This window comes from Carex rostrata, chromosome 4, assembly GCF_964058835.1.
Source record: "Carex rostrata chromosome 4, lpCarRost1.2, whole genome shotgun sequence".
Classification (NCBI taxonomy): domain Eukaryota; kingdom Viridiplantae; phylum Streptophyta; class Magnoliopsida; order Poales; family Cyperaceae; genus Carex; species Carex rostrata.
Genome location: NC_135921.1, coordinates 530,317 through 547,419, shown reverse-complemented (window position 1 = coordinate 547,419; position 17,103 = coordinate 530,317). Strand labels below are relative to the sequence as shown.

At 31.9% G+C, this 17,103-nt stretch overlaps 1 protein-coding gene across 1 annotated transcript; it reads right to left on the bottom strand.

The window, feature by feature from the left end:
• Nucleotides 1-867: 867 nt before the first annotated feature.
• Nucleotides 868-1,687, bottom strand: LOC144552681 (auxin-responsive protein SAUR78-like). Its single transcript, XM_078300675.1, has one exon. It carries the CDS (start codon nt 1,596-1,598, stop codon nt 1,182-1,184), a length of 417 nt encoding a protein of 138 aa, XP_078156801.1. The 5' UTR covers nt 1,599-1,687; the 3' UTR covers nt 868-1,181.
• Between the last annotated feature and the right edge of the window lie 15,416 nt (nt 1,688-17,103).

The following is a 17,103-nucleotide window of genomic DNA, read 5'->3' as shown; positions in this document are numbered from 1 at the left end:
GGGCTCATCTGTTACTGGTTAAATATTTTTTGTTACTAATTTATACTTTTGTTATTAATTGATATTTTGTCATAGTATAGTTTTGTTTAACATCAATGTTTACAAGGAAGGCTATCTCTAGAACTACCGATGATAGTTGGTTACAATTAATCTTAGATTGCCTAGGACATGAAGTTTATAATGGTTATGAAGATAGTGATGATGATTTTTATTATCAAAAGGTGGAGAACAGAGGCAAAGCCAATGAGAAAATATCAATCTCAAAATACTATATGCGTCTTGTATGGTTGAAAAAAAATTTAATGCGGAATTGACAGTAGGCATTAACCAGCAGAAAATCGACCAATACACACGAGCATATTGCATGGACTTGTTTAGGTCTATAACGTTTCACGATTCGAATTCAGGCTCTGTCCCGATAATTTACTTACAATTTTTAGAAATTTTGGGACCTCGAGGTGAAAACTACTATAACCGGAGAGGTGCTGTGCTTGCTTGCCTGTATCACGAGTTGTCACGGACTTGCAGATATCATACAGTTTCAATTAATGATCCATTACTACTGCTCTAGATGTAGATTTGGACTCGGTTTCCTATAGGCCAGCCCAGACCCAAAAACAATTTGCCATTTGACGGCGATAACATAGAAGAGAGACTGGCTTTTGAAGCAAAATGGACTATTATGTATCAATGAGATGGTAACCCTGTGAGAGAGTTACATTTTAATAATAAATATTATGTTTTTTTTTTCATATAAGTTTTTGTTTATTCAATATGTAATTGTCATGTGTTTACAACTTAGGCACGTCACAATTTCGAAATCACTTTAAGCGTTTCGGGACCGAATAGCCTATTTGGTTCTTCAATTAATTGTGACACATATATTCAGAAATCCTTTATACAACAATGAATTTTAGTGACCCGTCATACAATCAGCTACATTCTGTGTGCCACAGAGAACCCAGTCTCACGTGGCAAACCTTATTCTGTCGGAACCCATGACTTAGTGCCTAATTCACAAAGCCAAAAAAGAAAAAAGAAAAAAAGAAAAAAAGCCTCCGTACTCCTCCCCATTGAAAGAGAAAATAAAACAGAGGACTAGAGAATAAAATTGCCACTAATTTAAAAAAATAAATAAAAAAGAATTTCAAATTTAACAATTTTTAAGCTTGGAGAATTAATTAGCAGGCGTAGAACTCAACCAACTCATCGAGAGATTCGGGTTGCGGATCCGCATTCTCCAGCATCCACAACAGGTGCTCGAAAAGAACCACCTCGCACCCAACCACCGCCGCACCGTCAGTACCGGTACCAGTACGCTCGACGAGGGTTTGAAACAGGGGATGGCAGAGGACCTGAGTGGTGACAAGGTACCGGCGCCGGGCCTGGCCCACGTAAACCGGGTGTAGACCGACGGGGATCTCATCGGCTCCTTGGAAGGAGGAGGATGATGTGGTGCGCCAGTTGGATTTCCAGGTGTCGTCGTTGGATTGGCTCGAGTGGGTGGAGCTGTGGGAACTGGTACGGTGGATTGTGTGGTGTGTCTTGGATGAGTGCCAGCGCTTGATCATGCATTTCAGCTTCCCTAGCTTGCCCATTGTAGATTCTTTCTTGTTTGTGTGTGTGAGAGACAGAGAGATGTGTCACGTGTGTGCGGGTGTGTTATAGAGAGAGAGAGAGAGAGAGAGAGAGAGAGAGAGAGAGAGAGGAATTGAGGAGGAAAGGGGAGAGGCGGGACGGTATATAAAGGGCCAAAGGGGATGTAGAGAGAGAGATGGTTGGATGCAGTGCATAGGAGGTGTGCATGGAGAAATTAAATTACAAAACAGAACTGTTATTTTTACTGTAGTTATTAAATTAAATTTTTATTTTTATCATCACCTGTGTGGTTGTGTGGCTGTGTGCGTATCTGCTGATCTGCTCTGCTGTTAATCTGCTGTTCTGTTTTTTTGCTTTTCTTATAATTTTATTTTGGTATACGTGTTACTCTGTAAGGTATTATTAAAGTGTCCTGCCGTGTCTTTATGTATATGAATTAATTGTATTAATTTGTCAGGTGTTTTTATAAAAAAAATAAAAAAAAATTGTCAGATACGTGTATAAATTTTGATGAGTGAGAAGATGCGAATTTGAAAGTGAAAATGATTTTTTTTTAATTATTATAAAATTTTCATGTAATTTACAATATTTCTTTAGAGATGCATATTAATTTTTTTGATGCAATATGGATCGAACTTAGGTGTTGAAATAAATGAAAAAAATTATATAGACATTTCTGCTGATATTTTTTTATAGCATTTTCTGACGTGTGACTGTGTTTATGACGAACAATTAGGACCTGATGCTCATCGATCTCAATCATCTGATTTCTTTTAGGATTTGTATGCACCACTTCAATATTCGCGTGCATCTGTTTTAATATTCATACAGATTTAGTATGTACGGATTTTAAAGTAAATTGGACGGACACGGAACCCATAAAATTCAAATTTGAGTCCAATGAACATTATATCTAAATTATTCTTGTTCTGTTACTAGTCGTGCTTGACTCCACAATGCCTTTTTATTGGCATGTATATATGTTTAAAATCATAGTCAACATGACAAGTGACATGTCGTATTTGGTGATGTGTCTTTCATGTGTCAAGCATAATTGTATTTGTTATATGTGTTGACTGCAAAATTAATTAGGTCACTATTTGCGACTGTAAAAAGTGACTATTTTCAATAATACACTGATATAAACTGCTATTTTTTAGCATACTGATATTACTGACAAAAATATATGCGAAGATATCGTTGTCAAACAAACATTTTTATTCTCACGAATAGTAATATATTTTTGTAGATCGTATTGATACGTGTATAAATTTTGAACAGTGAGAAGATGAGAATTGACTAATTGAGAGTAAAAATGATTAATTTTTAATTATTCCAAAATTTTCATGTAATTTTAAAACATTCTTTTAGGAATATGTAATTTTTTTTCATGTAATATGGACGGAATTTAGGTGTTGATCAGACAAAAATTATTCAGACATTTTTGATAGCATTTTCTGACAGCATTTGAAGGTGTGTGACTGTGACGTTTATGACTTATTATTTGTCGAATTTGGCTCCACAATGCTTTTTACTGACAATTTAACATGAATGTACACACAGTCACACACACACACTATTGGAAAATTAAGGTCTTACGTAAATTAATTAGCTAGAAGCAAAACTATTCGAAGATATATGTATTTAATCCGACTTTATATATCCATATTAATACTAAATCTAAACGATATAGACACAAAACGAGCTGATCCAGCTGAACGGGAGATATGAAAAACAAAATGGTCCAAATTAAATCTACTATTATATATACAGTCTCACTCCAAAGTGCGTGGTCCAATTTTAATGCAATTCGCAATCGCAGACAACATGAATCCAACTTAAGATCATTGATGCGTATAACATTGTTGACTGCATAAAGCAATGCGTAATAGAAATTTAAAATTTTAAAGGTTTATATTAAGACATAAAAGCTAATAAAAATCTCATTTTCTATCATATCTTAATTAAGTAATATATATATGTTCTTTAAAAAGCAATAATACATATATATATATATAATACTTATTGTTAAATATATTAATAAGTTGATATATGATAGAATTGTTTTTTTGAAGAATTGGCAGCGACTGCCAATTTTATTTATTGAATAAATATGATAGAATTGTTGTATTGCCAAATTAAGAATGTTAAGGAGTTTAATTTTAGGTCAATATTTGATGAATGACGCTTATGGTCATCAATAGAATGGAAATACTTAATTGTTATAATTATTTGAAAAAAAAAGGTATCATCCGATAATTCGCATCCTCTGAGATATCTCATATTTTGCATGACTTTTTGGAAAATCTCAACCGTTACAATACGTTCTGCGCGAATCTCAAAGCTCAAATATTACTGCCCCTTCGTTACCCCCGAATAGGCACCGGACACGTCGGTCACGCAAAATATGAGATATCTCAGAGGATACGCACTCGTCATCCGATCCCTCCTCAGTGCTACTACAGTTACGGTAGCAAACAAAAGGATGTGGACCAGGTCCATACAAAAGGGCAGCCGCTTAATTAAGTCCCCCGACCACGGCCGCGAAGACCGACTCTCCATTAACATTAACAGCCCCGGAAAAGAATTTAATTACAAAATGCCATTGGGACTTGGGAGTGGGAGATTTCTGGCACCTTGGCTTGGCAGCATTTGAGCATTGGCAATTTTGTTTTTTTACAGCTGCCATTTACATTGTTTTCCGGAATTGCTGATTAATTCCAGTGGGCTACGGTGTCGTTATCTGGGAATATACAGCTGTGAGCTGTGCCTGTGCCTGTGCCTGTACCTATACCTGTACCTGTGCCTGTGTGTCAATGAATGTCAGTTACTGCCTTACCATGCCACATGTCGGTATGAAATATACTAATATCTATATATACGGGTAGGGCTGGCAAAAATATTCGTAGTTCGTGATTCGATTCGAATTTGATTCGAGTTTAATTCGATTCAAAATGGATTCGAATTAAAACAAACCAAATCAGGTTCGGTTCGAAATTAATTCAAACCTAGTCTGGTTCGATCGAAATAGGTTCGATTACTTTTATGATTCGAATCTCATAATAACATCGACCGTTCATTTACCTGATGAAATTAAAATCTAAGATAGAGAGTCATAATTTAACTTAGCCGACACTCCCTCGCTCTCAAATCTCAATAACCTAGTTCTATCTCCACCTCTCCCTAACTCACTCTCGGCGACTAGCTATCTCTCCGGCTGTCACTCCTCTCTCCGGCCTAGATGACTGTCTCTCCTCTCTCTTCGGTCGTCTCTCATAGTTCATACCAGGAAAGCCGTCTCTAATGTATTTTTTCATGAACAATTTTTCAACTTAAAAACACTCATTTCATAGTTCATACCGGTAAAAGGAAGCCATGTGAATTTTGTCCCGCGAGAAAAAATTAATGTATAAACTATCGGTATAACTACGGCTGCTAAAAAATAATTTAGTTCGTGATTCGATTCGGGTTCGATTCGAAAAATGTGTAGTTCGCAATTAATTCGATTCGAAATGGGTTCGGTTCCAAACGAATCAAACCAGGTTCGGTTCGAAATTAATTCAAACCAAACTCAAATCTAGGGTAAGTTCTGTTCGGTTCGATTCGTTGCCACCCCTATATACGGGTACGGTTGCTGCAATAAAATTTTATTTCTCTATTTAAAATAAATATTATTAATACGGCTTCTGGAGCAGGTGATGGAATTTGGGCTGATTACGAGCTGGTCTCTCTTTCTCTCCGCTCTCTTTCCTTTCCTTTAATGAAGGTCTCGTCCCCTCTTCTGAAACACAACCTTAGATTTTTTTTAGGTGAGAGGTTGAATGCATTATTAAATGAGGATGATTCAAATGTTTCATATTTTTTATACTTTATTGTATCTCACATTTTATATTTTTGTTATCAAAGTACAAACAATCAATTCAAAATGATTAATACGATATCATATCAAAATGTGTTTGGATACCAAATTTTTTACTTTTTACTTTTTTTTATTACTATTTATTATAATATGTACAAAAAAAACTATTTTTGAACCATCTAAAAACGTTAATTTTGTATCTATTTTTAAGCATATTTTATTATAGGACCCTCATAACAATCCCCGCAGGTCTATCCCCGCAAAAAACCCCGCACAAACTGCCAAAAATATCATGGGGGGAACTGCCCAGTCATTAATGCTCCGCAAAAACTGTTAGTATTTAACTTGAAGCATCAAAGTATTTATCTTGAATTTGCAAAGTATTAATCACTATGCAATGATCTCTATTTAGGAAAGAATAAATCAACCCCTGAGTTGTCCCCGCACAAAATTTCCTTTTTTTTTGAATCGTCCCCACACAACTGGGGACCATTAAATAAGCAATCCCCTCATAAATACTTGCCATTTATCCCCGCACAAATTTTCCTTTTTTTTCTGGATTGTCCCCGCAAAACTGGGGACCATTAAATAAACAATCCCCTCACCCAATGATAAATACTTCTCAGACATAAGGATAAATACTTTATGATACATTGATAAATACTATATGTTACATGGATAAATACTTATCAGACATAATTGCAACTTTTAGTACAATATCAATGATAAATACTTCTCAGACATAAGGATAAATACTTTATGATATATCGATAAATACTATATGTTACATGGATAAATACTTCTCAGACATAATTGCAACTTACAGTAAAACATCTGTGACAATGATAAATACTTCCCATATATAATCGTAAATACTTGTCAGAACAACGATAAATACTTTCTTGAACTTTGTTCTTGAACTTGTCAATAAGTAATGTTTAATCAAATCAAAGTATTATCATGTCAGGGACAATGATAAATACTTCTCAGACATAAGGATAAATACTTGTCAGAACAATGATAAATACTTTCTTGAACATCAATAAACAGATTAATATTTATTAGCGGGAATTGTTATTAAATGATAGTATAATTAATGCGTGGATTGTTATTAGGGGACAATATAATTAATGTGGGGATTGTTAATTAATGCGGGGATTGTTATTAAATGGCAGTAATTAATGCGGGGATAAATGAAAATTCTTAAAGGAATTAATGCGGGGATAAAAGACAATTAAGGGAGTTAATTTGGAGAGAGAGAGTGCGGGGTTAAATGGAGGGACAGGATTGAGGGGATTGTTATAATTATTCTTTATTATAAATATTATGTTGATCAGTTCAGATCGACTGTTTAAATTTAAAAACAAAAATAAGTAGTATAAACTATGATTGAACATAAAAGACACGAAGTACTTCAATTCTCCAGATATTTTGATGATATTTCTAAGTTATAGCCCTCGTTTAGCTGTATGTTATATTATTCTATTCAAAATATATATATTTATCAGAGTTTTAACCATATTTTTATAATTTGACGCGTGAATATTAAAAAAATATAACCAATTACAACGAACTATGCAACTCAATAAAAAAAAAATTGTCTTTATTTGTGTTGGTTCCGATTGCTGAACAATTAATTAAGAAATGGCATGAACCTTGCCACTCAACCTCCATCTACACAGTGGCATTTTAGTAATATTTCAGACAGTTTGTGGTTCTTAATTAAGGCCTGGCGTGAAGGAACCAACACCGTTCATGACATCACCACACCAACCAATAGAAATACAAAATATTTCACATAGTCATTAGAGCAGAAGAAGATAAAAAATATATATATATATATAATTTTTTTTAGTTTTTTTACACATCTATATACGGCTATATATAATATACCTAGGGGTGAAAACGGAGCCGGATTATCCGGCGGATATCCACTCCGTATCCGGATATAATCCGAATCCGGATAATCCGGATTCAGATAATTTCCGGATACGGATTCGGATAATTTTCGGAAATCCATAAAAGATTCGGATACGGATACGGATTCGGATACGGAGTCCTAAACGGAGCGGATATCCGGATTATCCGGATTCGGATAGTTTGGCCAAACCCATATAAAAGAGGAATAAATATTTGCTATAAGGTGGGATTTGAACCCATGTCCTCCCATCTCAATGCCTTAAGACTAAGTTTCAAACCACTACACCACAACATCTTTTGTTACCATACACTTATTTGATATATATATATTATATGAATAGATTATCTTTCATCTCTTATAAGTTCATTAATATTTATATTTAATGTTTTAATTAATATTTGTATTTTAGAAGTTCATATATCTTAATTATTCGACCATTATTCGTTTTATATCCGTATTCGAATCCGTATCCGTGGACTATCCGTTCCGTATCCATATCCGTTTAAGGTGGATTTGGTTTTGAATTTTGATATCTGTTTACTATCCGTATCCGTATTCGTATCCGCTCATTATCCGACGGATGCGGATATGGTATTAGCATTATCCGCTCCGTATCCGCTCCGTTTTCACCCCTGAATATACCCCATGAAAAAGATTTTGAAATAGGGTTTTAAAAAAGAGCATAGTGAAAGCGATAGACATGTGCATGGAAGTTGAGAAAGACCCCTCAAGCTATCTATCTATGCATGCATTTTTTTAAAGATAAATTTTGTTCTCTTTTTTGTACATAGGAAGGCCATATACTTCTCTCTCAAATTAGTTAGGATTAGATTCCATTAATTAAACATTGCACTTAATTTGGTGGTTGGGAAAAGTTAATGCAGGAAATATTCCTTCATTTATTTATTGAAATACTTTCTTATTTTGCTAGAATACATCAGAAAGTGTTAGTGGAAACATTCAACTAAAGTAGAAAAATAAATTATATGATAGGCGGAGAGATTGGCTGATGCTAACTCTGATTATGCGCCATGTGTCAATGAAACAGATCGAGAAACAATCACTTGGAAGTTGGAATAAAACAAATAGCAAGCCAAAATAGAGGGGCTGAATGAGAATGAAGCTAAAGATATCATTAATTAATTTTTTTGAGGTTTCTCCAATTAATTAACTATTTAATGACTTGACAAACAGCAACAGCTAAGCTAGCATCTCTATTAATTAACTCATTAGGATGCTACTCCACCTACTAAATAGAACATTTAATTTAATCACCCCTAGGGTCTAGGCCCTAGCTATGTTGCTACTAGGATTTTCTGCGGCGGTATTCGTGCAGTACCTTTATGTGAGATACGACTGTCCTATCCAGATTCCAGAGTGGATATATATTGTACAATTGAAACAAATTAATGAGTTTGCTTTAAATACAATCAATCCGATCCGTTTGTGTTAAATCTTACGATTCAAATTGAATTCACACTCCAAATATCGAATACGCAATCTCGGATTCAAAATTTGCCACGGAAATACCAAATCAATAATTTGCTGTTAAAAAAGGTTGTTGCAGCTGAATGTATGTATAAAATTAACAATTAATACGCACAACTCTTTGTCATGTAGTGAGATTTGATTCTTTAAGAGACATTGATCAAAATTCAATCATAGGAGAGTAACTAAATCTCTAAACTTTTATATGTTTTTTTCAAGGAGAAATGTTAGAAAGGTGTTTTGGTAATATGTACATAATGGCATCATATGCACTGGCTTAATTTGGAATATATGTGGTCGATCAAACATTTCCAAATTAAATATTGATGATTTTATATTCATGCATGTAGTGTTATTGATCTATAAGTTAATTTAGTTTCAATATATCCAAATTAGAATTTAATTGTAAAATTAAATTCAAAATATATTTTTTTTATTACTAAAAAGTGTAATGAAAGTTCTTGGCAACTTTAGTCATATCTTTTACTTATTGTCGTGTTGGATATACGTAACAATAGCTGCTGTCTTCATTGGTATTCACACAAACAAACTAACAAACAACAACGTGTTAGCATCGGACGAACAACCCTCATTTTCTCGGAAATAAATCTGCTACGATCCTGAGGGATTGTAGGGTTCTACGATTCTAAATCCAACCTTTTATTTTTTGATTTGTACGAATCTTCATAGAAGTTATTTTTAATGCACGAATCTCAAAATAAATAAAAGGTTGAATTTAGAATTGTAAGACCCTACAATCCCTTTTAGGATCGTAGCAGATTTATTTCCCATTTTCTCTATCTTCCTATCTATGTGCATATTATTTATTTCCCATTTTCTCTATCTTCCTATCTATGTGAATATATTCGTCAAGTAAAAAAGTAAAAAAAAATCTTGCTTGAAAAAAAAGAAAGAAAAGAATTAATAGTGATAAAATTTCACGGCCGTCATTTGGTATGATTTTAATTTAATATTGGTCTCTGGAAGTAAACGCTTACTTTGAAATTTGTAGCAACTGTGGGTTTCTGTACCTAATTTGATTCTCATATATATATATATATATTTTTTTTTTTCCTGTTCTTTGGAATTTAATTTGGGTTACTGTTTGGCAGTTTGAGCAATCGGTGATTTAAATATATGGACTTGTCAAAACATCTATCGTTACCAACCTTTTAAAAATATTTGTAGGGTTATCCACCTTTTTTAGGTCATTAAATGATATACAATGGGTCAAAATATTAATCATTAAGAAATAAACAACTTCCTGACTTGTTATTTTTCTTACCAATCAAAATCAAACTTTTCCAAAACTTTGAACCATATATACTAAATTCACACAAGATAAAATTAACTAAATCCTTTCATGTGATCTCCTCAGTCAACTTTTAAATTTTAAATTTTATTACTATTTTATTGGATTGACAAAAATGATGTTACAAGACGGTTTTGAATTTCCAAATTTTTTTTTCTATATATAAAAAAATAAAAAAGGATAGCTAAAGATGTTTTATTTAGCTTTATTTTATTTTTCAATATTTTAAATACAAAATAAAATAAAATAAAAAGGGATAGCTAAAGTTAATGCTTATTTTTTTTGTACCTAGTGATGTTACAATAAAAACCCATTGTCTATCATTAATTAACCTAAAAGAGGTCCATAGCCCTATAAAATTTAAATCACCGATTGCTCAAATCCTCAAACTGCCAAACAGTAACCCAAATTAAATTATAAAGCAAAATAAAATAAAATATGAGAATCAAATTAGGTACAGAAATCTACAGTTGCTACAAATTAACATCATACCAAATGACGGCCATAAAATTTATCACTATTAATTCATTTTTTTTCAAAGCAAGAATTTTTAGTAACTAAAATAAATTGTTTCTTTCTCTACTTGACACATACCTGCTTATGTAAAATCCTCAATAATTAATTTGGAAATGTTTGATCGACCACATATATTCCCAATTAAGCCACTGCATGTGAGTGATGCCATTATCATTTTGATGAATGTCTCTTAAAGAATAAAATCTTACTACAAGCCAAAGACTTGTTATATTTTATTTTATTTTATTTCAAATTAAATATATATATATATATATATATATATATATATATATAATGCACATGCTAAAATATTGTAGTATTCAGGGGCGAAAACGGAGCAGATACGGAGCGGATAGTGGTAAAATTATACCTATATTTTTTATTTTATTTTCCGGATACGGATACAAAGCGGATATCAGATAAATACGGATACGAGTTCGGATCAAATTGGATATTTATTAAAATAATATTAAAGTTCATAATATTTATCTAATAATAATGATGAATAACACATATTTTACATAATATATATTAAATATATGGTATATATCTATTATTCCGATATGGATAATTGAAACGTAAAACCATACCGGTATCCTTATCCACACGAATATTCAGATATCAGATATCCACATCTAAATTTTTGAATACGGATCAAATATGAATCGAATATTATTCATACCGTTATGATCACTCCTAGTAGTATTTGACCCAGATAGGTTTTTATTTAATTTATCATTCTATATACTAGTGTATGACCAAGGAATAAAGGAATTACTTGTGTTGGCATGCAACACCAAAGGGATTATATTTGTATCCCTTCTTCAAATAAGCCAACAACACATAAATAATGCTAATTATAAGTTTTATAGGGATAATTATCCGTAATGTCTAGAACTAAAATTTGGAGACCGGGATTAACATGAGCAATTTTGCTCATGATCAGGCTCCTCTCCAACGTATAAATTTTATCGTTGAGTTTTAGACAGAATTTAACCGTTGATTTTTTTTTTGATGGTTGAATTTAACCGTTGATTTTAGATCCGACAATTAAAATTAGATCACTGGGTATTGGATCTCAGTCCAATGCCTACTTACCCTCCTGAAATGTGACCCCTCGAATTGTTCAACATCTCAGTTTTCAAAGTTCAAACAATCCATTTGAACAGTTCAACATAATTTCTATATAAAATTTTACTTGTAGATCAAAATTTTTATTTTTAATTTTTTTACAATTTTTTGGCTATATTTTAAGATAGTTAGAAAGTCAATTGATTTATATATTCTATACCATTAAAAAAGGAGTGATTTTTACAAATAGTTAAAAAATTCTAGAAAAATATAAAAGTTAGTCTACAAGTACATTTTTATATAGAGATTGTGTTGAATAGTTTGAATTAATTATTTGAAGTTTGAAAACAAAAAATATTGATTTCTATATAGTATCGACCAATCCACACGATGCATAGTACCATAACCTCAATCTTTTTTACTTTAAATTTTTAGCGTTCTAAAATAAATTACAAAAAAATATATATATATATAATTTGTGTTTGTTTATGTATATTTACTTATTTATTTCTTATCAAACAAAAATTAGAAACTTCTTTTTTTAGATAGAAAGGTGTAGATCTAATATATCTACTAACTTTTATTTAATTGTTCATAATAAATATGTCATCGAAATTTCGAACAAACTATCTCCTATACAAAAAATGTTGTCCTTTATCAGTAAACCAAAGATTAATTTTTTACAACATTTATATTATAGTCAGTTATTTTTTCCTTGAAATTAAAAATTGTTTTCTATTGACGCGAAAACGTTTGTTTTCTAATTGTTTTCTATTCGCTGCAACACATGACCATTTAATTTAACTGTAGCGGAAATTTCATGTATATCGATCCTTTAAAACTTCAAATTATGTATTTTTCTTTCTAAATTTCATAATATTATATTTACTCTTCTAAATTTTAAAAACTCACAAATTTACTCATTTTATTATCTTTTCTATTAATTCTCATTTTAAATTTATAAAAGCCATTTTACCTCTTTATTGAAAAAAAATATATGTTTCATGCTTCAGAAAAAAAATATGAGTCTCCTATTTGATCGGTTTATGCAGACAAATACGTAATTTCTCTATTTTTGACTCTTACACACAAGCAAATACCTGTGTAAGCGTCAGAAGTAGAGGAATTACATATACATGTATAAAAGTAGAGAAATTGTACATTTGTTCTTGTAAATCGACCAATTAGAAGACTATTTTTATGAACTATAGAGGAGAAAATATATAAATTTGAAGTTTTCGAGGGAGATGCATGAAATTTGATCCTTCTTAATTATAGGTTTATATGTTTTGAGTAAAATTATTTAATATTTATAAAAGATTTGTCATTTAAATTTAAAACCTACAACCTAGAAGAGAGCATTATTTTTATGAATCGATCAAATATTATAGTTTTACTTGACCCGAATATGATTATAAAATTAAAATCCGGTCCCGAGTTATGGATGTATCGATCCAATAAGAATATAAGATTGAAAGGAATGAAGTGAGAGCAGATCTAGTCACCAGATTGATCCAATCAAAGTAAATCAGAAATTGAGCAGTTGAAGTTGAACCCATCTATTATCCATATATATATATAAAATTGTTGACGCAACGCAACATATTTTGACCTAGCTAGCTAGCTAACCGAAATTCAATTTTAGCGACGTGACCTCAGGTGGGAACCAAATTAAGTCCAGACTGATCAGCACTTCAGCAGTGGAATTTCTTCTTTAGACACCACCACCACCAGCACCAGCACCAGCACCAGAACCATTATTGTACTATATATTGTACTGCGCTCATAATTAAAACAATACAAACAAATTAAAAACAATGGGCCAATAAAAAACGACATTTATAAGGTATCATGCTATTCTATGATTCTATCTCTACCTAGCTTTATATTTATCTGATAATGTGACAACTTATTGCTGACGTAGGAATAAAAAGACTCTCATTTGACCATAATTGTGCTCAGGCATCAGCTGTTTCCCAATTGCATCAGAATGTATTTATCTGATGGTTCTCTGAGTTGGATATACTTTTCCTTGATAGAAATATCTCACCTATTTCATTTAAATATGGATATTTTTTTATGAAAATTGTTTTTTTTTTCTAAATAATTTTTCCTTTTGTCATTTGAAAGGTCCTTTTGCTTCAGAATTTGATAAATTAATTATGAAGTTAGTTTATATTTACTATTTTGTGAGAAAGTGTTTTGTTTTGTACTAATTGATTTGTATCTATTTTGATCGCATAATTGTTTAATAGAATTATGTTTAAAAATAATAGCTATGAACATAACTAATCAAATTTCAGAACCAATTATTACATTAGTATTTCTTTCAAGTGGCATGGAAACTACTTAATTTGCAAGGTAAACGAATTTTTTGGATGAAGTACTATTACAGATATGACATTTTTTATAGGAAAAATTGTGAGATTGTCACTACAAAATCTTGAAATTGAGATTGCCACTACAAACTTTAAAATTGTGAGAATGCCACTATAAAACGTCCATAATTGTGAAAATGTCATTAACAATGTATTCTTGTACTATTAATCTTGTTAAAAAATAAAAATAAAAGTATTGAATAAAATACCCTTACTCAACCCTAGCCTTAACAGCACCGGCCAATCTCCCCTTCTTCGTTAATCAAAAAACACGAACTAGAGAAAACAAAGGCGTTAGGCGATTTCTCTGATCAACGAGAACAACACGTGAAGAGGCTTCAGTCCAGACGATTCCTCCTCCCTAATCGCCTCCTCCTCCTCCTACCCAGCAGTAACCCTAATCGCCTCACTTTGAACCCAACACCCTAATCAACCAGGTTAAATGTACCATAAATTTCAGAGAAAAGTAAAACTACAAACCTATATTCAACCTTCGATTTCTAAACAATCAAACAAAACAGGGAAAAGAGAAATAATAAAAATGTTTCGCTGAGGAAATCAAGAGAAGTGATACCTAGAGAAGATGTATCAAGCAAGCAAATTAAACCCGCATGGACAACCCAGCCGGGGTAACATCAGCAGAAAATGAATCAATCCAGGGCTCAAACAAGAGCCCCCAAAGAAACAATCTCGGATCCACCAATCGGTCAATGTTCACTCGATTGATGGCCGCTCCAAGAGGGCCGAAACCCTAGATTCTAACAGAGAAGGGTGCTGCGAAATTTGAAGACGAGGAGGCGATCGCGCCTGGACTGAAGAGGTTTCGCAGCACCAAACGAGATTTGAAGAGGTGATATCAACTGAAGTGTTACTGTTTTTGTATGAAGGGTATAATCGGAAATACAGAATTATGTATATCAAAACAGTATTTTTCAGTTAATTTTTAATAAAAATATTATAATAATACACTATTAATGGCATTTTCATAATTATGAACGTTTTATAGTGGCATTTTCACAATTTTGAAGTTTGTAGTGGCAATCTCACAATTTCAAGATTTTGTAGTGGCATTCTCACAAATTTTTTTTTTTTATATTTCTTCATTTTATCCTTTTTATATTTGTTGATTTTATGCAGTACAACACCTATACTTTAGAAAACTCGTTTCTTTTTACCTTACAATCTTCATTTTAGAAGATTTTGAGATAAAAAAAAAATCACTAAAAGTTCATCAAGACGAACACAAAATATATCTAGGCTATTTTTGTTCATAAAAATGCGAAAAATAGTTTACAAGGATCTAATTTGAAATTTGTAATATAGACATATCGTACACTATTAATATTTAATACAGAGTTTTTCCTTTATTCCAGTCACAAGATTTGCAAATTATTTGCGAATTATTCGCAAATAATTCGTTTTTAAGTGATGACGAACTGAACGTCGAATTATTCAGTTAACCGAACTTTGACCAAATTATTTATGAGAATTCACGAATTTTATGATTTTTCCTGAATTTTACAAATTATTCGCAATTTTTTCTTGAATTCTTTACATAACATTTTTTTTTGCTTCCTTGTAGGACTGAGATCTCTGATTCGAATAATTCCGAATTATATCTGAATTATTTTCGAATCATGAATTTTGGACCTTACCGAACCGAACCCGAATAATTCATTTGTCACTGTGCTTTATTTCACTATAAACCTTATTCGGCTCCGTATTGGGAATGGATATAGGAATATGATTGAAAAAAATTTTAAACTGATTTTGTACTGTTTATGTGAAAAAAAAAATTGTGATTTTTTTTTTCTCACATAAATAGTAAAAATCCGAAGAGGACCTACATACTCGATTACACAAATGACAAAATGGGAAAAGAAAATTAGAATCACTGAACTTTGACTCTGACCCATGACCCAAATTATTTTGGTTTTCTACTTCTCTTCTTGTGAATCCGTTCGTGTGCCTTTTGCTTTCAAGACAAATGCAGCGTTATAACAGCAACATATGCTTGACTACAGGAAAAGTACTAATGGTAAAATCCTAATCGATACTCATCGACAAATATTTACAAGTAAAAATCGTTCAACATATGCAGGATGCAAAAAAAAAAAAAAAAAAAAAAAAGCTAGTTAGTTTTGTGATCTATATTAGTTAGTACCCAAGCTATTTCTTTTGTTGGAAATAAAGCTATTAGATTTGAGAAGGATTGGTTACACCGGGATTTTCTGAGTTGTTAATTATAAAATGGTGGAATTCTTTCGCTCTAACTTAGGAATTAGATAACTTAGGAATTAGATAATAGTTGGCATTTAAAATTTTGCGACAGAAATTATATGGTTGGAATAATAATCTTAGAGCGTCTCAATGGAAAGCTAAAACACAATTGTTACATAAATTAGATAGATATGAACAGTTAGCTGAATTAGACTATTTGGATGACTGGATCAACAACAGCGGCAGGAGTGTCAAATAGATTTCAAACAATTGTTTAGGGATCGATGAAGAGTTATATTGGCAAAATAGAGCTAAGACTAAGTGGTTTCTTGAAGGAGATGCTAATACTAAGTATTTTCATATCCAAGCTTCTATTAGAAAAAATAAAAATTGTATTTTTGCTCTTATGATAGATGACGTTTTAGTACATGATGTACAATTAATTAGGAATCATATCACTCTTTTTTATAAAGAATTATTAGGGACTACTACAGATAGGAGAGTGTCAATTCAGCCATTGTGGACTGATGCAGAAAACTTGAATTTGGTTCAACAACAGGCTTTAGAAGCCCCTTTTACACTCGAAGAGATTACTAAAACAGTTTTTTCATGTAATCCTTCAAAGGCCCCAGGTCCTGATGGTTTCTCTTTTTTATTTTATCAAACATTTTGGGAGGATATAAAACATGATTTTATAAAATTAGTAGTAGCTTTTTACAACAACAATTTAGATTTAGAA

Coding starts and splice junctions, on each gene's coding strand:
- LOC144552681 (XM_078300675.1), bottom strand. CDS start 1,598: ATGGGCAAGCTAGGGAAGCTGAAATGCATGATCAAGCGCTGGCACTCA.